Raw genomic sequence first — 23,340 nt, forward strand, 5'->3', positions numbered from 1 at the left:
AATAATAAATATTCATGAAAAATCAATTGACCTGCATGATATCAATAAAAGCGAAAAAAAATTAACATCAATTTGTTCTGAAACAAATACTGCACAATATAAGAATAAAAACCTTATAATAGTCCCATCAAATGAAACGTTTGAGATCAGTATTCTCCCTATAAGATAAGCATCACAAACAAATGATAAGCACACATAAGATTATCTTCAGGATCTGCCATGGATATTTTCATAATCTGTCAAAGTTTGTTCAAAATCCTTCAGGTTGACTCTGTGTTTCATCAAATACTTTCCATCAAAATGAAATACTGGTATGTCGTAGCGGTACTTCAGCCATTCCTTATTGCTGGACTCTGTAATATCCACCTCTTCGAGCTGGAACTGTCAAATGAAAAATTACAACTGTTAGCACTGGGGTCCCATTTGTTTTCATTAAATTTCACGCATTTTGTCATTTTCAATTGTTGGAAATGACTAAATATAACATATTACAAAGAGTACAATACATATATGTATCACTTCCATTGCCTTTTGATTTGCTTCAAATGTCAATGTTAACTCAGTGTTAGCTTCAGGACAGCTAGCTACTTTCATAAACAAAATATCATAAGGCCACTATCATCCTTAGAAAAATAGAGTAAGTACATCATAAACAAAATATCATAAGGCCACTATCATCCTTAGAAAAATAGAGTAAGTATATACGTAGGCAGGCATTTATTTTATTTTTTTTAAATATTTCTCCTATGCTTATATATTGAGTAGGATTTCTGACTACAACAGTGAATATCAATAAATGCCAGCAAAAAAATTAGGATAGGCACAAAAATCTAGGGTAGGTAGGCTTTGCGGTAACACAATATTTTTTTTATTTTGACGAAACTGTGTGTTGTTATTGCCTCACAATCTTATGCATATGCTTTCTATGGGTGATAACTGTACACATCAAATTCCAATGATAAAACTAAATGTCTGGGACATTGGAAAGAGACACAAAATAAAACCACTGACAGTGTCATATACTTATAATTACTCAATGACTGAGGGATGTGAGAGCCTCTTTAGCTTCTTCACAAAGCTGACAGTTGTCTTTTGTGTACAGGGTTAAGCAATGAATGAAGCGATCATGTACACTTACCCTATGACTGAGGGGTGTGAGAGCCTCTTTAGCTTCTTCACAAAGCTGACAGTTGTCTTTAGTATAGAGTGTAAGTACTGGAAGCCCTGGCTCTGCAGCCTCTGTTGATTGCTGTGATACGAGGACTCCCCCCTGAAGCTGTCCTCCTCGTCTAGAAAGGAACATCATTACCCTGTGAAGTCTCAACATAGCTGTGTGTTTTGTTCCAAGTCACACCTAAATAAAAATAAAACAAAAACAGTCTAAAGAAAGTTCAGAGCTACATTAAAATCTATGGATGCATGCATGTATGCTACAACTGATTTAGCACTACTAGATTAATAACTATAAGACATTCATTCTAAATTATTAACACTTCAGAAGGTAACAATAACAGCTACATTACTATTGGATAAGTGTAAGTATACTTTTTTCCACAGTTCAAACTGTCCCAGTTACTTTGTACGTATCTTTGACACTTAAAATACACTGTCACAAACTCACAAAATAGATGTTACATGAGCAAAATTTATTATCTAACTGTATATATACGACTTTTCCATTTTCGGTATAGCACTCTAAGACATAGACATCTACACTGTAGATTGACCATTTCGGCATCTGTGACCATAAACAATGACACAGGTGTAGCTCAGTTATCAAACAAGAATGTAATATATATAGATTTAGTCTGTAAAATAAGAGGAAAGATGAATATTGTAAAATCAATAATAAAACCAATTATGCAATAGATTTATTTTTTGATCTTATGTCAGGGCAAGGCCAAAAACATTTGGACATATTTCAATTTTTAAGCTCTCTCCAAGCACTGTTATTTTGTGTGAGAATGCATGGCTGTTTTTTAGAACCACCTGACAACTCTACTAGTCAGGGACAACACATATTAACGACCTTGAATCTCCTGTGCTTTTTTTATTTAGATGATGCTATGTGGAACAGGAAAGGCGGAAGCAAACACTTTTTAAAATTGACATTAGGGCTGTGACAGGGAGGCACAAAACAGCAACACATCACTGACAAGACGGTATTTGTTTATATCGGCCCAAGGATGTATCTATATGTTAAATACATGGGATTTATACATTTATTACACATTAAAGGATTTATTTAATTACGTACTGTTGTTGTTGTTTTGTTTTTATTGCCTTACACAAACAACGATGTTCGCGTTATAGGTGAGTAGCTCATAATCAACTCTTGAGTACCTCATCACCGCCTCAAATCCAGGTAGCCAATCAAATGTATTGATCACTCACGCAAATGGTGATAAATATGACTGGTTTTCTTGGACAATCACTTTCAATCGACTTACATCATTTGAACAACACTTTGCACCTAATCAACATGAGCAACAACTGTCTACAATGTGACCGTCTGGTGAGGCCGAGGCAGCATGCATTGCAGTGCGACACATGTAGCAGATGGCAACACAGGACATGTGATACTGGTATGTAATTCGAATATAGATTCCATTGTTGGCCGAAAATATTGTTTCGTTTAATAAAACATACGAAAATTATCTCGGCCATAAAAGGAATAAATTCTTAATCGTTATTTAAGCAACTAGATTTCATTAGATACTTTTAGCCCATTTGTAAGTACAATTATATAATGAAAAGAAATCAAGTTTCTTTAAATATGTATATTTCATTTATGGCCGAAATATGGTTTCATTTGATACTAGCGCTCGTACAAAATACACGTACGGGCACTGAGTTTCTAATGAAATCATGTTTCTCATAAGCATGTACACGTATGTCGATATTTGATTTTATTAAATATTATAATTCCGCTCCACATATCGTCGGCGGTCATTTAATGTTTGATAAAGTCAAATTGTGTATGTTCGTGTACATGTAGGCCGAAACTATGATTTTATTAATACTGATGTCCGAACATGTAGAAGGACAAATAATATATAATGAAATCAAGTTTCTTTAAATATGTATATTTCATTTACAGGATGGCACCGCAGGATGAATGGCAAGGCCGGTCGAGCGAACCTCCCCTTCTAGCTCCTGGTCCCTCTCGTGAAGAAGGAAGGAGAGATCGTGAATGTCCAGATGCGACTCGTGGGAGAAAACCTGTTGGCTCGCCACCAGACCACCACCTACAAGCGTGTCCAGGGTAAGAGCTTTACCCTGAGGGACCGGCTCGACTCTGGGGATCTGGACAACCGCCTCACAACATCAGACTTCCTGCAGAAGGTGGGCAACATCTACGCACCCAGAGGGTGATCATTTCGGACAAATAGTGTAGAACAGTGAAAAGGACAAATAGTGTTGAATAGTGAAATAGTGCGGTGAATAGGACAAATAGTGTAGGACAGTGATCATTCCAATAATTAAATCTAATTAAATAATGTCAGTGTTTCAGATTACACACAAAATGATAACTATCTTACGCGACGTATGTAACAGATTACATTAGTACAGGTTACCTCCCCTTGTGGAACTCGCGACTGAGGCAAGGAAATGCAGAAAGGAATTTATTAATTTAAAGATATATCATATGTTCAGAGGTTGATATATAAATGAAACCCAAAGAAAGGGATTATTATAACATTAATGTATATTCCATGTATACATAGGGCCGATTTCACTTGGGTAAATCGAGGCCGTTTTTACCGTGGGCCGATATAACCATAAATCGACAAGACAGCAAAACTCCTGTTTGCAGTATAATCCACGTCCTTTGAAATTCACCTGTTTACTGTTACGACAGTACTTACGTTTCTGCTATCCATATATGAGTTCATTTCGGTGCACATGCATCATGTCTGGCAAGGATTCACGTGAATACTTACGCTAAAACCTATCGCAGTCTTCATCAAAACAAACACACGTGCTGTTGTTCTCCAGCTTCGAATTCCGGGACAGGAAGATGTTTCGCGTAATTACTTTGCGCATGCGTCAGATTATATTAAGTCGTTTATATCGAAACCGCGCGAAAAAAATTAATTCATCTTTTCAGAGGCAAGTTAACTTGAAAACAATGGTTGGGGGTTAATATTCAATTCAATAAATTCATGATAAATCCAAATCCTTTTCTAAAGAACAAAATCCTATTTCTCCGGTGTTACACCCATTAGAATAAAATCCATTGTTATTATTACTAAAATTCTTCAATACAGTGGCATTATGTAATTTGTCCTTAGAAATTTGAATGTTATATACTCAGTAATATGATCACTAATTTACTTGTGTGTACCTCACGCTTCAGCAAGATGAATACATGAAATACATATATTTTTGTATTCATATTAGTAGGCAAGCATTTCCTACGTCTTTCCTGTTGATTAGTGCAACTTACTACCATTCATAATATTGTTTGTATTGTATGAATTAATCTTGTGAGATGTATTACTACAACTGAAATCATTGTATGGTTGCGCTGTTTCTTCAAGTTAATTATTATATTGTATGTTGTGTATTTCACACCACTGTATGACTATGTTGTATGACTTCGTGCAACGGGTTCTACTCAATGTATGATTGTATTGTAAGACTTATGTAACAGTAATACTGTCTATAATAATGCTGTATAATTTATAGTGCGATGCTTGTAATACTGTTTATTACAATGTTGTATGATTGCTTAGTACGAGAAGTGGATTACTGTCTATACTATTATATGATAATGTAGTCTGAGGAGTGTAAATATGTCTATTATATCAATGTGTGATGTAATATATGATTAGTGTTATACTGTCTATCATCATAATTATCACCGTATAATGACTGTAATAGTACCTATTATATCATTGTGTTGTGTTTATAGTACTTTATGGTATGATGCGTGTACTATTATTATTCTCTTATGTGTGTGTCTTCCTATGTGTGTGTCTTCCATGTGCATGTGTGAGTCACTATGTCAGGGTGTGACCATGATTGTGAACGCATTTTCTTCTCTCTTCAATAGTGTTTTGTTCGTTATTTCTGTAACTCTTCATTTCTGGAGGAAATAAAGGAAATAATAATAATATAGAAATACAGTTTTGGTCAATCTGATTAAAAGCAGATCTTTTATTCAACTCCGGTATACTCCACGTGGTGGACATTCAAAGGAACGTAGAGCATAGGAATGGAATAGACCTAAAGATCTGGTTTGAAGGCGATCGCAGTTTTGGTCAATTATTTAAAACAATACATGTATAAAGACTAGAAGCTGTAAGAATCCATACTTGACTAAGTAAACGTATATATACATTTATATCTCATGATAAATTTTAGTTAATTCGACTTCGACAATCTGGAGAGACACGCACTCAATTATGTTTGGCGCCTACAACTAAAATTCACCTACCGACCTCTTGATTAGTTATATGTTCTCATTTACTGCACAGCGAGTTATTACCTAGAGATCTGTACGCGCGTTGTCCCTCATTAAATATGGAAATTAAAGAATTGCAAAACGTAATGACTGCGACATGTTGATATGATAGTAAAAAATCATGCTTGACAATAATTTGATATGTGTGCACGTTATACGCTTCCATTATCATTGTCTAAACGAAACGGATATTAGTGCGTACGCATTTCTGTGATGATAGATATATCGGACCATTCCTCTGCTGAAGCCCTACTGCGGGGTTTCCGGGACACATTTCTCCTGTTACACATATAACGGTAATGAGTAGAAATAAGAGTTACCCGCCCTAACCACCTGATCAGGAACTGGTATATTTTTTCTTTCACACACGAGCAAATTCACAACACAACATGTTGATATTTGTAATCTGAGAATGACATATCTATTTCTTCGGCTAGAAATTGCGGATCAGTACAGCAGCAGATGGCTACATTATGTAACAGCAATGTAACATTAAATATCAGGCAGGAATGCGTCATTTAGGTTCATACTTTTATTTCTGATCCCATGCCGGAGCATCCAAAACGAGCATTCGTTTGCGGAAAGTTCCGACTGTTCCCGATTGCTTAACCTGCGAAGTTGAGGGTACAAGCGTGTATGTACATGTCTAACGATTCCACTTACATGGATATGCAAAAGGCAACAAAATTACCATGGCTACAGCGTTCGGAAATTATATGATGTCAGATGTGGTATCGGCTGTCTTGAATGCATTTTAGTTTACATTGTAGTAATTCAATCACATCACGTGTCTTATAGCTAGGCTGATACAGGTTCTCTGCTAGAGAAGATGTCATCTGCACTCAGTGCCTGAAACACTTTTATTTTCTGCATTCATGTACAATATGAGCCGCTATCACATAGATGTCTGAGGAGATCCAGGTAATTCCCGTCGTCGATAGTGTCCGTGGCCGTCTCATCATTAACGATGGCGTCAGCTCGTGGTTTGGACTTACTTTCACTGAGGATAGGTTCTGTGATAATGTTAAACATGTGGCATTTCTTCCCTTCATACTGGTCCCTCTCACTAGTTCAGCAACGTCGAGTGTGGTCAGCGGTTGGATGGTTGCCCGCCCGCACGCCCGCACGTTAATTACATTCTCGCTCAAACTCAGATTCTATGCTCAAGCCAATACGTGTGTACAGAAAAGATATAAAAAAGATTCATGTAAAGATTGTAGTGGAACTGTTTCTAAACCGCCCACTTTATTGCGGGAAATTCTAGTTTGTCAACACAATAGTTCCTCTTGGACTTATGAACGCTTTTACTGACAAGATCGCATTCATAAACGATAACTGTGTTTTTACCACGGACCAAACTGCGTAACGTTACGCTTACTTATTTATTTATTTATTTTCTCTTACATAATATACAGAAATGTTTACTAGCTTTAACAGCTCATAGGATAACCCGAGGAAGGCATCGTGGTGTTTTTTCTAAGAACAAAGAATTGAAGTTTGTGAAAACACAAATCAAAAGTCTGAATTTTCATCTTTTAATCAACTATAAATAAAAGTGTCCACGCGCACACGTGCTGCGGTTTAGTATCATGTACTCACAGTTACTTGTTATTTACCAAATTTCTTCGCAAAAAAATGAGTAGAAGTTGCCACAGACGCCGCTATAGAAGACAAAGTTAAAGAAAGACAGACATGAGGCGTCGTCCTCGGAATCATTGAAGACTTGGTGCCAGTAATTCTGAGTTTGGTTAAGACCTTCTCCAGTCGTGTAATGCCACGAACCATTGCCCCATGTCCCTCCGACCCACAGTCTCTCGGCTACAACACAAACAGATGTTTATGAGGGTGAATGGAAATGTCTCGTGCATAGATTTTTTCTTCTTAATTATTTCGTTTATATTCGCAGAAGTAACCGTCTTCAAACATTAGAAATTATTGATCAATAAATAAAATACTACGAGAACGTGCGCTTCCATACAGGTATCCTCGATACTCCAGGGTATAAGCTTATTGCCTTCTGTTTAGTTATGACTTATTCCAGGGTGCAGAGAGCACCCCTGGAGAATCGATGATGCCATACAGGCAGACTGTACTTTTTCAGAGATACAACTTATAATACGGACAACTACAGAAAAATATGTCTCATCCAAAAAGGCACTGCACACTTGATTTCTATTCGGTGTTACAATAAATTTTGTAAAAATCACAATCCTCCCAATCCCGACCACGATGGCTGGCACTATGCTGCACTGTAGGAGGAAGGGTAGCAACGGGTATCGTTCTGTAGCTTCTAGGCCCAATCGGGTTTTTATTATTATTTTTTATTATTTTTTATCTATGGTCCGATAATTTAAAAAAAAAACTAAAAAAAAAACTAAAATAAAACGGGCCTAGAAGCTACGGTTCCCGCAGCTAGGGGAGGGGCTGGGGGCTTCGCTATGCTATGCTATGCTTGATATACATGTAGATATAAACAGTTTAACACGCCAGGCTGATCGAGGGGAGAGTCCGAAGACCGATCCACCTATCCCTTTTATACCAAGGACTTTCCTTTTTGTCATTGTAGAACATGACAAGAGTAAAACTACAGGTGGTATTTCCATTCCTATTCTTGATCTCTTTACTTCGTGTCGCCTCCCTTGGCACCCCACGTTTATTTGTATATATCAGAACGTTTGGCAATGTAAGGAAGGCAATGGGTTTCAATCCCAGACCGAAACAAACCAAAGTATTTTAAATGGTAGTTATATTAAATATATGCTATGATAACGAAGGAATTCTGAATTGTTATTTAATCCTAATAAACATTTAAAAAATAGAAAGATTCAGCACAAGTCACCGTACAATGTTTATGGTAGCATACGACCTAAGGGGTATACACTAGCTGCATTATAAAGTGTGCTTTGTAACTCTTTAACAGAGGAGTTCCGATCTTTCTGCATACTGTAAATTGTACTTAATACACGATGCTAACTTTAAAGAAACACAAAGTACACATGTATTTTGGACGATCAGGTAGCGCTAAATTGATTTGTTTTCGATATAATGGTGATTGAAAGTTTCTTAGGGGAGCTAACTCAAACCAAACTAAGACGTTATAAGGTGTTAAGTAACACACACTGTACATACTGTAGTAGTACTCGTAGAAGTTGTCGTAGATGTAGGAATATTTATCGAACGTGTCCAGCACAGCCAGCTTTCCCCCGCTCTCCTGACAGGCTAGCTGGGCTCCTGACCAGTCCTCCTGCGGAGCCAACACGAACCGGACACACCAGTTCAAGTCGGCTACAAACGTGTAGTTACGTCCAGCACAAACTCCTGAAACAGGTGAGGAAAACAAAAGTTGTGCGGTTTCGTCCAGAACAAACTCTAAAACAGCCGAGGGAAAACAGTAATCGTGTTGTGATGTCCGACAGAAACTCTTAAAGCAAGTAGGAAAAACAACAGTTATGAAGTCACGTTGAAACAAATTAGAAAAACAATAATAGTATAGTTATTGCGAAAAAGAATGAGGATACGATGAGTAATGTCAAGTATATAAATTAAATAATCTACACATTGACTTTTTATTCATTTTTACCTGTACTCAATGATCCTTTAAATTATATTACCACAACATTGAGGCAAAAAGTAGACACACTTTTCAACACTCGAGTTCCGTTTGTCGATGGCTCGGACGTTGCGAAGGGCACCACAGCTGTAGTGGGAGTCGTGGTGGGTGTGGTCAGGACGGAAACGTACCCACGACATTGTTTTAAAGACGATGAGTAGGATACTACGTCACATCCGGTAATTTTTGCACATTCCACGGTACATGCTAGAGCGGAGTGTCCTTCCATGTCGAACAAAGCAGGTAGTTCTATCCTGTTTGAATATTGTTGATTTACAGACCAAGCACTGTTCTTTATAGGAACATCTGAAAATCAAATAGAAACAAAGAGCCATCTGAATTTGGTAGGGGTAAGAAATAACAATGGATCTACATGTCTGCTGCTAATCCCTGTACATGTATAATTTCTACCAGGAAATAGAATCTGCATTCATAGGGATATGAACGCTTTTATATCTGTTCATTTAACGTGTCTCGTCCCGCCTCGTGAGATATGCGCGAGAAGCAAACACATTCATGAGACTAAGCTGTTTTATGAATGTCATTTGCACTGATTATACAGAAACTTTAATACCGCAATACAAGAGATAATCATAAATTTGACCTTAAGTAACTAAAACGTTATTATACGGTATATATACACAATGAACGAAATTATTTTAACATTAAGGCCGGAATAGCTTCATGTTATGGGTGTATAGTGGGCTTTATTTGAAATGGATGTAACCGTTTTGCGTTCATACGTTTAATCCCTACATGGCCAATTTGTATACTAAGCTGAGAAATATTATAGAATTTAGGCCTCGAATATTACCGTAGATCACAAATGTTCTTTCTAGTAATGACATTTTTAATGAAAACTATCTTTATCAATTGAAAACAAAATTAAATATCTTACCTTGTGCACAAAGAAGGTTTCTAAAAGTAAACATTACGACCACAACAAACCAGAGTACCTCCATGCTTCCTTTTTTATCGTATAGTGTTTTATGTATTACCAAACGTACACCCGTGCTATGCTATACTGTATTCGCGAATACATCTTTAACCGCCGTAGAGGTAGGAGATAAAGGGATGCTTTGATCAACAGTGTATCAGGTATAATCCCTTCTGGGCCCGGGTACTTTATAAAAGGCAAACCCTATTCTCTTGAGATATTCGCCATTGTGATTCTATACTGCTGATGATTGCTAAGTGTATTCCGATTAAACATAACATGCAGGTCATTACTTGAGTAAACACCGCAACGCCAGCTTATCGATATTGAGGTCCAATAAAGGTGTTCTACGTATTGGTCGACCGATCAACGTTTGTATTGGGGAAAAAACAATTTCTTGATTAATAATGAAATGAGATTTTCTTCCGATGCGATAGCTGGGGTCACATGACAGCAGATATATAATTGATATGCTACTATAAAAGAAATCCACAACGAAAGTGTACCGAAGCGTCAACAAACCACAATTCGAGCTCAAAATCAACACAGTTAGGAAAAAAAGGAAAGATTGAAATAGAAACCATTGAAAAAATAATAAGAGAATAAGATCATTATTCCGGAAGGACAAGTGTCTTCTGCTTCATTGACCACACTCCATGTGAATCTGGGTCAAAATAATGTCATGTCCTCACACCTAGAACAGACAGTGAAAACAAAACCACGAGTCGTACTAATGTCAAGTCCTCACACTTAGAACAGGCAGTGAAAACAAAACCACGAGTCGTAATAATGTCATGTCCTCACACTTAGAACAGGTAGTGAAAATAAAACGACGAGTCGTACCAATGTCATGTCCTCACATCTAGAACAGACAGTGAAAACAAAACAACGAGTCGTACTAATGTCATGTCCACACACCTAGAACAGGTAGTGAAAACAAAACCACGAGTCGTACTAATGTCAAGTCCTCACACTTAGAACAGGCAGTGAAAACAAAGCTACGAGTCGTACTAATGTCATGTCATCACACCTAGAACAGGCAGTGAAAACAAAACCACGAGCCGTACTAATGTCATGTCCTCACACCTAGAACAGGCAGTAAAAACAAAACCACGAGTCGAACTAATGTCATGTCCTCACACTTAGAACAGGCTGTGAAAACAAAACCACGAGTCGTACTAATGTCAAGTCCTCACACTTAGAACAGGCAGTGAAAACAAAGCTACGAGTCGTACTAATGTCATGTCATCACACCTAGAACAGGCAGTGAAAACAAAACCAAAACACGAGTCGTACTAATGTCATGTCCTCACACTTAGAACAGGTAGTGAAAATAAAACCACGAGTCGTACCAATGTCATGTCCTCACATCTAGAACAGACAGTGAAAACAAAACCACGAGTCGTACTAATGTCATGTCCTCACACCTAGAACAGGCAGTGAAAAGAAAACCACGAGTCGTACTAATGTCATGTCCTCACACTTAGAACAGGTAGTGAAAACAAAACCACGAGTCGTACCAATGTCATGTCCTCACACCTAGAACAGGCAGTGAAAACAAAACCACGAGTCGTACTAATGTCATGTCCTCACACCTAGAACAGGCAGTGAAAACAAAACCACGAGTCGTACTAATGTCATGTCCTCACACCTAGAACAGGCAGTGAAAACAAAACCACGAGTCGTACTAATGTCATGTCCTCACACCTAGAACAGGCAGTGAAAACAAAACCACGAGTCGTACTAATGTCATGTCCTCACACCTAGAACAGGCAGTGAAAACAAAACCACGAGTCGTACTAATGTCATGTCCTCACACCTAGAACAGGCAGTGAAAACAAAACCACGAGTCGTACTAATGTCATGTCCTCACACCTAGAACAGGCAGTGAAAACAAAACCACGAGTCGTACTAATGTCATGTCCTCACACCTAGAACAGGCAGTGAAAACAAAACCACGAGTCGTACTAATGTCATGTCCTCACACCTAGAACAGGCAGTGAAAACAAAACCACGAGTCGTACTAATGTCATGTCCTCACACCTAGAACAGGCAGTGAAAACAAAACCACGAGTCGTACTAATGTCATGTCCTCACTCTTAGAACAGGCAGTGAAAACAAAACCACGAGTCGTACTAATGTCATGTCCTCACACCTAGAACAGGCAAAATAAAACCACGAGTCGTACTAATGAGCATTACCAAAACATCTACCTTCATATCACACAAACAGATAATATATTTTTCTATGAGATCGTGATGGCGATCATATAACTTGTCCACAATGTTAACCAACCTGCAGCGTTGGAAATCCTGTGCTGTAAATTTGTTCGTCAGCAGTCGACATCTATCATGGAAATCCTGTGCTGTAAGTTTATTCGTCAGCAGTCGACATCTATCACGGAAATCCTGTGCTGTAAGTTTGTTCGTCAGCAGTCGACATCTATCACGGACATCCTGTGCTGTAAGTTTGTTCGTCATCAGTCGACATCTATCACGGAAATCCTGTGTTGTAAGTTTGTTCGTCAGCAGTCGACATCTATCACGAAAATCCTGTGCTGTTAGTTTGTTCGTCAGCAGTCGACATCTATCACGGAAATCCTGTGTTGTAAGTTTGTTCGTCAGCAGTCGGCGTCTATCACGGAAATCCTGTGCTGTAAGTTTGTTCGTCAGCAGTCGACATCTATCACGGAAATCCTGTGATGTAAGTTTGTTCGTCAGCAGTCGATATCTATCACGGAGACCCTGTGCTGTAAGTTTGTTCGTCAGCTGTCGACATCTATCACGTATGTCATGATGTTCGGAGCAAGACCATAAATACCATAACAACTGCGACACGTGAACACCATATGTAAGGGAGGTAAACACCATAGGTTAGGGAAGCAGGGATGTTAATACCAAGAAAGGGAAAGTTCGAGATCGAAAAATCGAAATCGTCCCGCTTATCGTAAAGCCTAGTAGTAAGCTGTCAATGTAGTCATGTAGTAAGTAAAGATCGAGAAAAGCGTCTGAAGTAGAAGAGTATGCAGTGTCTTTGATCTCAGGCTCAGAAAGGTATATATGATCGATGTGGTCACTACATTCATTGTTATTCAAATACTGCACATCGTCGATATTCCTGAAAGTGAAATTGAGGAATTGGCCATTTTTTTTACCAGTCCTGATAAGCTTCTTATAAATTTAGCATCGTTTAACAAGAAAACAAATCGTTAAGAGGCGTGGCAGTTTGTTTCTATAACAATGCATACAGTCGTTTGTAATATATCACTCATCTTCGCTTTATTTCATCTTTTCTATCGTCATTTTTCTTTTTATAAAATATCGCCTTATTTGGTTAAAAGTTATCACAAAAAGAGAACAAACGCGTCCCCTCAGTTAGGTATGAGGCATGGGAGTCCAGTGCTCTGACGGTATTACGGAAGAGTGATAACTGTGTTTCGTCTTTCGTACAATTGAGAAATGCTAAGGCGGGGGTTCGTTGGTCATCAAGCAAGCCTAGTTCTCTTTGCAAGAAGGATATGCATTGTTTGCAATCAGGAGAAGAGTTATTACTCTATTTTCTGCTGATACAATCATATATTTATACAGATTATTGCCACAATATGATTGCGACAGTTGAATACGTATGTAATAATTAAAATAACGTTATAAACATTCAGAATTTTAACAACAACTCCCCCCCCCCTCTCCTCCATCCCACCCCCCACTGTTTATCGGTTAGCATTGATGTAATAGGGGACACACTGTGTAGAGTTTCCATGGCGCACGAAAGGTTACGTAATAATGATGGCATTTTACAGCGTTAATGATATTTTCAGAACGATATGGACAACGACATTTGTAATTTGACAACAATTGTCCAGGATAAATAACTGTTGCTAGTCAGAACACAGACCATTGTAGGAGATACCAGGATACACCATCATGGCGTCCCCGGTTGAGTCGATCAAGTCGGTTAAGGAAGAAAAGGAAGACGACAAAGCCGAGGAGAAGGTCAGGTTCTAAGATGTGAAACTAAAGATAAGTAATCATAGATAAAATGAAGATAATCTAAGGTTATGTTTATTAAAACTGAAGACACTATTTTATACAGTGAAACTGAAGGTAATGTTAGATCGATACAATGAGGCTGAGAAGAATAGTGTTTTCTACAATGAAACTGGGGATGGGGTTTTATGCAATGAAAACGATTCAATATTTTGTATACTAAATTTGCATTAAGGAAAAATACTTTTAACTTAACTGTCCAAGTTAAACAACACAGAAATATACATACTTTTTTCTGAATCAGTTATTGCTTTCTGATTAAAAAAAAGATGTAACATTTATTGCCTTTGTTCAAAGGAATGACAAAAGGTTTAATTGCTTTAGCAGAAAGACAATACAATTAACATCAAGCTAGGGATATTTAATGGTATTTTGCAGATATAATATACTTGGGTTATATACAGTGGTCTAATGTTAGGAGAGGGATGTATTTTTTATTAAAACATATTTTATTTGTCATTCAACAAAAAGGTTAGGCACAAGTTATCTCAACTTAGAAACGCCCTCTCCAATACCTTTCATTATATTGATTACATGACAACAACAACAAATATATTTATGTAATATATATATATACATGTATGAACAAAGAAGAAAGGAAGGGAAAGGGAAGAAAAAGAAATTAAGAAGAATAAGAAAGAGAGATGATAGGATAATACTACTGACCTTAAAATCTGTTACAATTTTTAATGTAGGTTTGGACTATGTTGAAGATATTTTCATTGTCTTCATCTGACAAGTTTGGAGAACCGTACAGAATAACATTTAGAGAAATATTACAATAGCGTAAGATATCATCAATCAAAATTTGTCTTTGTCTGATATACAGCATACAATCAAAAAATAATAATGGACTGCATTTTCACACGCATTTCCACATGCACACATTGGATCACCTATAATATTAACTCTATACAAATCATAATTTAAACTACTACATGAATGACGCAATCTTGTATGTAAAATATTTATTTTTCGATTTCCTACATGAAAAAAAATAGGCAACAAGTACCCTCGGTTACGCTGAATCGATGATTTAAAAATGTTAACGGATGGCTGCTCTCTGACAGTATTTGGTAAATCGTTCCATAGTCTTATAGAAGAAGGAATAAAGGATTGGAATGAACTAGACAGTCGGAAATTGGGAACAGTGTTGTTTTCAGTATTTCTAAAGTTGTAGCTATTGCGTTCGCATACTTTAGGAGGAAGAATGTTAGTTAAATAAGAAGGTGTTTGTTTATTATGGAGTTTGTACATTAGGGAAAGTTTCTTAAGTTTTCTTCTTTCAGATAGAGGTTCAAGTTGGGATTCTTGATACAGTGATTGTTTACTAGAAAAAGAGGGTAGGCCAGTAATTATTCTTGCTGCTTCAAGCTGAACTTGTTCAAGTTTAGTTAGATCTGCCAGAGAACAAACATCCCAAACTTCACAGGCATATTCCAACACAGGCAACACAAATACTTTATATATTCTTAACAAAGTTTTCCTACTTAACACAAATTTAAACTTTCGTAGTACTGATACCGTTTTTATGCATATTTTTTGAATTTCGCAAATATGGAAAGACCATTTTGCATCTGCACTAAATATTAAGCCTTAATGTTTATGACTTTCAACAAAATTCAGAGTCTCAGTACCAAAAAAATCTGTAAAGGAAGGATATTTCGCGAATAAGATATTAATAACACATCAGTTTTCTGGTGATTAAATTTAGTAAGCCAATCCCGTGACCATTTGTCAAGTTTTTCCAAATCTCTGTTGACACACATTTCAATACCAGCATAAGAAGACGAAGAATACATCAAAGAGGTATCATCAGCAAATAAGCGTGAAATACTATTTAACTTATCAACAATATCATTAATATAAACCAAAAATAACAGAGGACCTAACACACTTCCTTGTGGTCCACCAGCATTTGTGTAACCTATATTAGAATACACACCTTTAACAAGAACCTGTTGTTGTCTGTTTGAAATGTTATTTTTTAACCAATGTAGTAAACCATCTCTAATACCATAAGCATGCAATTTATGTAAAAGACCCTTTGCCAAACTCGGTCAAAAGCCTTCGATAAAACACAACAAATTAGACAAGTATGGGTTTTTTCTTCTAATGAACAACATATATTATGGTAAATTTCGATTAAATGATGGACAGTGGAATGATGAATCATAAAACCAGATTGCTTTTCTTAAAATAAAGAATGATCAAGGAAAAAATTATAGATGTGTTTCAATACAACTCTTTCAAAAACCTTACCTATACAAGACAACAATGTAATTGGTCGGTAATTTGACACCAAGTGTCTATCACCCTTTTTGAACAGAGGTAAAATCATACCCTTTTTCCATATTTCAGGGAATATTTTAGAATTTAGTGACATATTAAAAATAATTGACAATGGCTTACATATAGAATTCGCTGTAAATTTTAGCATATGATGACTTATAGAATCATGACCAGATGCTTTTCCTAATTTCAGAATTTTCAAAGTATCACATTTTTCATCACTTTCAACCACAATAGAATCAAGTACAGAATCAGTTCTGGAATCAAAACTGGGTAAAGATTTGCCAATATCATCAGGGATGTAATTGTAGTTACTCGTGGCTTACAGTCAGACCTATCACTAGTAGCGCTGTATTGGTGACGGTTATCTTATTATCACTACAATGACATTGTTAGCCGATCTCATATAAGTGATTTTGTTAGATGTTTACTTTGTTGGTATAAACTTGTATGCAATTGTCGGTGTCGACCCCACTAGTCGCTTGTTACTGGCTCGACTGGGGGCAATTTCCCTACAATAGTCATCTGCTTTTTCTCATGATACTACATCAAATTTTATCAGTGGTTTATCCATGTTAATTGAGATGAAAACAAAATGCTACATGAATATTTATCAGATATTATGCTCATAGGGAATGTAGATATAAAAACACTATTGTAAACACAGGCATTACGTCAATCTCGTAACGACAATATGGTCTGATATAGGTGCTGAATGGGTGTAGTATTTGTAGTTATCTACATGCTATATATGATCTGATATAGGTGCTGAATGGGTGTAGTATTTGTATTTATCTACATGCCATATATGGTCTGATATAGGTGCTGAATGGGTGTAGTATTTGTATGTATCTACATGCTATATATGGTCTGATATAGGTGCTCAATGGGTGTAGTATTTGTATTTATCTACATGCTGTATATGGTCTGATATAGGTGATGAATGGGTGTAGTATTTGTATTTATCTACATGCTGTATATGGTCTGATATAGGTGATGAATGGGTGTAGTATTTGTATTTATCTACATGCCATATATGGTCTGATATAGGTGCTGAATGGGTGTAGTGTCTGTATTTATCTACATGCTATATATGGTCTGATATAGGTGATGAATGGGTGTAGTATTTGTATTTATCTACATGCCATATATGGTCTGATATAGGTGCTGAATGGGTGTAGTGTCTGTATTTATCTGCATGCTATATATGGTCTGATATAGGTGCTGAATGGGGGTAGTATTTGTAGTTATCTACACGCTATATATGGTCTGGTATAGGTGCTGAATGGGTGTAGTATTTGTATTTATCTCCATGCTATATATGGTCTGATATAGGTGCTGAATGGGTGTAGTATTCGTATTTATCTACATGCTATATATGGTCTGATATAGATGCTGAATGGGTGTAGTATTTGTAGTTATCTACACGCTATATATTGCTATATATGGTCTGATATAGGTGCTGAATGGGTGTATTATTTGTAGTTATCTACACGCTATATATGGTCTGGTATAGGTGCTGAATGGGTGTAGTATTTGTATTTATCTACATGCTGTATATGGTCTGATATAGGTGATGAATGGGTGTAGTATTTGTATTTATCTACATGCCATATATGGTCTGATATAGGTGCTGAATGGGTGTAGTATTTGTAGTTATCTACACGCTATATATGGTCTGGTATAGGTGCTGAATGGGTGTAGTATTTGTATTTATCTACATGCTATATAAATTATGGTCTGATATAGGTGCTGAATGGGGGTAGTGTTTGTATTTTTCTACATGCTATATATGATCTGATATAGGCGCTGAATGGGTGTAGTGTTTGTAGTTATCTACATGCTATAGATGGTCTGATATAGGTGCTGAATGGGTGTAGTGTTTGTATTTATCTACATGCTATATAAATTATGGTCTGATATAGGTGATGAATGGGTGTAGTATTTGTATTTATCTACATGCTATATATGATCTGATATAGGTGATGAATGGGTGTAGTGTTTGTATTTATCTACATGCTATATATGGTCTGATATAGGTGCTGAATGGGTGTAGTATTTGTACTTATCTACATGCTATATATGCATATAAGCATTAATTTTCAACCTTTTTTTTATGGAGTTGAGTCGTAATGATATATACATGTATATGACTGATTTCCTGGTTTAAAACGTTTAGTCATTCAAACTGTGATCAAGTAAGGAAATACATATTTAAATGTGTCACGCTGGGTACCCTGGAGGGGTCCTCTACATGGTTGCGTCTGTCTGTTAGTTAAGCTATACTATAAGTGATATACTCCTTGCAGTGAAACAAGAACATCACAGTAAAGGATGAAGGGTGATAGCTCATTTACAATGTGTCCTGACAAGTGTAACACCTGTCCATCAGTTCACTTAAAAGTTTACTTTCCTACAGGAAACTGGTGCCGAAGATGTTCAAAACGACGAGGAAGGAAATCCCGAGGATGAAGAAGAAGAGGAATTTGAAGAGGAAGATAAACCAGGATCTGTTCACATGCCCCCAGATGGTGGCAGCAAAGCGATATGTATCGTTATATCGTGTTCCGTCATTAAAATGTGTGTTATCGCCATCCAGAGTATTTGCGACAAAAGTGTTATGATGGTGATCGGCAGAAGTGAAAACAAACGTCTTCAAGAAATCCTAGTTTCTGCACAAACCGTTGCTTGTAAGTATGTTTGGTCCATGCTATCAATATGATTGTCCATGAAATCTTATTGTATACTGCAGTTGGCATTATTTACCTTTAAAACATTTATACTAAACAATATAAAAATTCAGTGCGTGCTGTTTCATGTTGGGAACTTATAATTCTTTTTGTTTGACAGGCAAAAATAACGGTTCTTTTACACTTATGACTTGATATTGGAGTGACGATAATTCGCAGACAGAATCGTTCTGTGTTAATATACAGCAACGCAATACGCCGTTAGTGCGAATTGAAACAAACTGAACGACGGACAGTCATTATGAAATCGAAGGGATTGACACAACTTAATGTTTGTTTTTGAGTTCTTTTGTTTTATTTGTAATTTTGATGTTTTTGTAAGTGGTTATTTGTAATTTTGATGTTTTTGTAAGTTGTTATTTGTAATTTTGAAATCATGAATTTTGATAATCTGTAAATATGTTTTTTTGTAGTTTAATAAACGCCAAAGTATTAGGCGTCATTTAAGGAAACATGTAATGATATGTGTACATCTATCTGCAAAGACTTCTTAATCCAATATACCAGTTAAACTAAATCTGAGCTAAAACGGTGACACATCCATCCAAGCTCATCCTCAACTATTCACTGGAATTTTAGTCTACGCAACCTGATCTCTTTAAAAGTTTAAATGCAGGAAAGTCGATACATAATCGTGTTTAGTCAATCGTTTAAAAAATGGCGGAGTAGGTCAAATAATGGTGGAGTAGGTCAAATAATGGGGGAGTAGGTCAAATAATAGGGGAGTGGTCAAATTATGGGGATTAGGTCAAATAATGGGGATTAGGTCAAATAATGGGGGAGTGGTCGATTTATGGGGATTAGGTCAAATAATGGGGGTGTAGGTCAAATAATGGGGGAGTGGGTCAAATAATGGTGGAGTAGGTCAAATAATGGGGAGTTCAAATAATGGGGGAGTAGGTCAAATAATGGGGGAGTAGGTCAAATAATGGGGGAGTAGGTCAAATAATGGGGGAGTGGGTGAAATAATAGGGGAGTGGGTCAAATAATAGGGGAGTAGGTCAAATAATGCGGGAGTGGGTCAAATAATGGGGGAGTAGGTCAAATAATGGGGGAGTGGGTCAAATAATAGGGGAGTAGGTCAAATAATGGGGGAGTGGGTCAAATAATGGGGGAGTGGGTCAAATAATGGGGGAGTAGGTCAAATAATGGGGGAGTAGGTCAAATAATGGGGGAGTGGTCTAAATAATGGGGGAGTGGGTCAAATAATGGGGGAGTGGGTCAAATAATGGGGGAGTAGGTCAAATAATGGGGGAGTAGGTCAAATAATGGGGGAGTAGGTCAAATAATCATTCAGTTTTAAATAATTTCTTAAATAGGGGTCAGTGGATGGCTTGGCTGTCGTTCAGTGGGGATTGCTGATTTTTCTAAAATATTTTTTCAGTACCACTGATCGGACTATTGATGACGAGATACGGCTACAGAATTGTTGGTTTCATCGGATGTTCCATGGTAATCGTGCCCCTGTTTGCTCTCACATGGATTCCCCATTCGTCTTATAGAGAATGCTATTACTTACTCTACTGTATAGCTGGTAAGTATATATGAAGCCGGAGGGGAGAGGGGGGGGGGGGGGGGGGGGGGGGGTGAGTACGCAAGTAGAACTGATTCAGTAATTCAGTAATGATTGAGCTAGTAGCTAAAGATTGCGTATCAGATAATATTGAACAAGAAAGAAGTGATTGAATAAATATAAAGTGATTCAGTAAGTAAGAATTGATTAGTTAGTTATTGATCACTTAAATTTACCACCATACGTCTTTACTTAACCGTTCTACCACTATATACCTAACCTTAACTGTTCTACCAATATATACCTAACCTTATCTTTTCTACCACTATAAACCTAACCTTTACCGTTCTACCACTATATACCTAACCTTAGCTGTTCTACCACTATATACCGAACCTTAGCTTTTCTACCTCTATAAAACTAACCTTAACTGTTCTACTACTATATACCTCACCTTAGCTTTTCTACCTCTATAAACCTAACCTTAACTGTTCTACTACTATATACCTCACCTTAGCTTTTCTACCCCTATAAAGTTACCATTAACCGTTCTACCACTATATACCTAACCTTAGCTTTTCTACGACTATATACCTAACCGTCATACCACTATATACCTAACCGTCAGACCTCTTTGATTGTATGATCGTTTCCCCTATCAAAGTCAGAAATACTCAGTATTTATATAAACAAAAAAGATTACCTGTTGCATTATTAAAGTTGATTCATTCCAGGACTTGGATTCACTTTCCTGAACTTGACATCGATAGTCCCTATCCTTGAGTACTTCCACAGGAAGCGGATGCTAGCTCTATTTATGTACAGCGTAGTCACACTGTTATCGGCCATCTTGTTTGATGTGGTGCTAAAGGACACTGAGTTCGAATTAAAGATAGTCTTTAGCATATACCAGCTGATAGCTATGATGACAGCTGGCATCGCATGTAGTGCTATTGTACCATTGACACTAGATGTGGAGATCGGCGATAAATGGATCAACAGGCTCATTGGACTTGAGGACCTGGCATTGATGAAGGACAGTATGTTATATTTACTGCTTGTATTCACCTTCCTCTTCTTCATAGGTAAGTGCTTCTTTCCATCTACAAAATCAGGTAAAACGTGCTATCGCATACAAGCTAGAATTACACAAAGTTATTTACGAGGATATCTATTCTGTTCAAATTGCCAGGTGATTGACGTTAGCACGCAGCGTCCATCCCTTCGTAGCCAACGTTTTCAGCCGATGTCGATAGGATATGTGAGATTATGGACTTCAGATTGGTTTTTAACACAGTCTATTGAGTGCCACCTGTTTTTGACTTATTTGTGTATTTTGTATTTGTGATTTGTTTTTTTGATTGTTATTTATCTTCTCGGTGATTGTTTTGATAAACAGTGTAGGTTTACCACTCCGTAGCGAATGTCTTTGTCTCCTTTCTTGTAATACGTATTACTTTGATGTGTTTATTATGTTTTTATATATCTCATCGGTGATTGTTTTATACACAGTCTTATAGGTACCGAATGGTGGGGAATGCTTAGCAGTTTATGCCTTTCTCTTTGTGATGCTATCATGTATCTCCTCCGTTATTGCCCGTTGTTAATTATTTTGAGTTTTGATATTGTGTTTGTGTGTTGACATTAATTTTGTCTTCTGTTTTTATTTTATGAGTGGTATTGATGCCATTGCCCTTTAGCAGAACAATATGTTTAAGCGAAGGCGTACGTTCTGAAATTGACTCTGGTCAATTGTTTACATACTTCATTAATAATAAATACGCTGTGAGACATCATCGGGCAGAATTCCGGTACAGTGAGGAAATCTGATAGCCTTCCATTCAGTCAACGAGTTTCTGTAGATCGGTAGATCTGAGGCATTCGTTTCCAATTTCGTGTAAAAATAATATCTCTGAATATAACATCATATTCATCATAAAATGTCTGATTGATAGTAGCAATTTCCTAATTGAAAACAGCTGTCCAAGCATTACCGAGTCACTGTGTTTAATAATGAGATACCTAGCCATAAACGGAGATGGAACTATGACGCTTTATCACATGGTTTTGTACATAGGAGAAGAAGCATGACTTCGAGCAAAATGAGGCCAAATGGCAATTGTGTGCAAATTATTTAGATAAGTCCTGTTTAGGCAGTACATTTTAAACCATTAAAATATTTTGATCAAATTTGAGGTTTACCTACATGATGTAGTAACGGTAGACTGTAATTATGTCCCTATAACCTTCACAACTATGCCAAAGGTTCAGCGTTTACAGCTGTTTTACCTAAGTATTGTTATTACTGTACCTTTTAAACCATTGGAAATTGTGATTGAACTTTAATGATATTGTGCACCATTCTTAGAAGGTGTGCACTGCTGTGTATAAATTTAACTGTGAATTAACGTCTAGGTCATAAGACAATAAATGTGAAACGAATGTGCAATTATGTTGATAAGGGGAAACTTTTTTTGCGTTCACTATCAATCATATGTTGCTTTTTAGAGTACCGTTCTGATTTTATTGGCATATAGTTAAAGAAATCATGTTAATGATATCTGGAGTAAATTATTTTGAAAAGGGTCTTTTGAATGTTTCGTTATTTTAAGGATATGGATCTGGTTGATTTACGTAAGCGGACCTCCTTTCTACCAACACCACCATTCTTCCAGCCCGAAAACTTAATTTTTGTCCTAACGGCTTTCATTTGTTTGGGGGG

General features: G+C 36.9%; 3 protein-coding genes across 3 annotated transcripts in view; 1 reads left to right on the forward strand and 2 right to left on the reverse strand.

The window, feature by feature from the left end:
• Positions 1-61: 61 nt before the first annotated feature.
• Positions 62-4,150, reverse strand: LOC110450936 (glutaredoxin-like protein C5orf63 homolog). Its single transcript, XM_021498753.1, has 3 exons — positions 3,945-4,150; positions 1,139-1,354; positions 62-381 (listed from the first exon to the last, which is right to left on the reverse strand). The coding sequence occupies exons 2-3, from the start codon at positions 1,325-1,327 to the stop codon at positions 208-210; spliced, it is 363 nt and encodes a 120-aa protein (XP_021354428.1). The 5' UTR covers positions 1,328-1,354; positions 3,945-4,150; the 3' UTR covers positions 62-207.
• A 2,859-nt stretch (positions 4,151-7,009) lies between these two features.
• On the reverse strand, positions 7,010-10,549 carry LOC110450947. The gene is made up of 4 exons (XM_021498764.1): positions 9,979-10,549; positions 9,111-9,386; positions 8,600-8,788; positions 7,010-7,288 (listed from the first exon to the last, which is right to left on the reverse strand). The coding sequence occupies exons 1-4, from the start codon at positions 10,040-10,042 to the stop codon at positions 7,083-7,085; spliced, it is 735 nt and encodes a 244-aa protein (XP_021354439.1). The 5' UTR covers positions 10,043-10,549; the 3' UTR covers positions 7,010-7,082.
• A 3,372-nt stretch (positions 10,550-13,921) lies between these two features.
• The window catches only part of LOC110450958, a 15,498-nt gene continuing 6,079 nt past the window's right edge, over positions 13,922-23,340 (forward strand). Inside the window, exons 1-4 of the mRNA XM_021498775.1 lie at positions 13,922-14,009; positions 18,775-19,045; positions 20,490-20,639; positions 21,353-21,703. Coding sequence (XP_021354450.1) covers positions 13,941-14,009; positions 18,775-19,045; positions 20,490-20,639; positions 21,353-21,703 — 841 coding nt within the window. The 5' untranslated portion in view covers positions 13,922-13,940. The remainder of the gene's footprint in view (positions 14,010-18,774; positions 19,046-20,489; positions 20,640-21,352; positions 21,704-23,340) is intronic.

The sequence above is a fragment of the Mizuhopecten yessoensis genome, unplaced genomic scaffold (assembly GCF_002113885.1).
Source record: "Mizuhopecten yessoensis strain PY_sf001 unplaced genomic scaffold, ASM211388v2 scaffold603, whole genome shotgun sequence".
NCBI classification, from domain to species: Eukaryota; Metazoa; Mollusca; class Bivalvia; order Pectinida; family Pectinidae; genus Mizuhopecten; species Mizuhopecten yessoensis.

Coding starts and splice junctions, on each gene's coding strand:
- LOC110450947 (XM_021498764.1), bottom strand. CDS start 10,042: ATGGAGGTACTCTGGTTTGTTGTGGTCGTAATGTTTACTTTTAGAAAC. Junction 9,387..9,978: donor AAACCTTCTTTGTGCACAAG/GTAAGATATTTA, acceptor TTTGATTTTCAG/ATGTTCCTATAAAGAACAGT. Junction 8,789..9,110: donor CGGAACTCGAGTGTTGAAAA/GTGTGTCTACTT, acceptor CACCTGTTTCAG/GAGTTTGTGCTGGACGTAAC.
- LOC110450936 (XM_021498753.1), bottom strand. CDS start 1,327: ATGTTGAGACTTCACAGGGTAATGATGTTCCTTTCTAGACGAGGAGGA. Junction 382..1,138: donor TCACACCCCTCAGTCATAGG/GTAAGTGTACAT, acceptor TTCATTTGACAG/TTCCAGCTCGAAGAGGTGGA.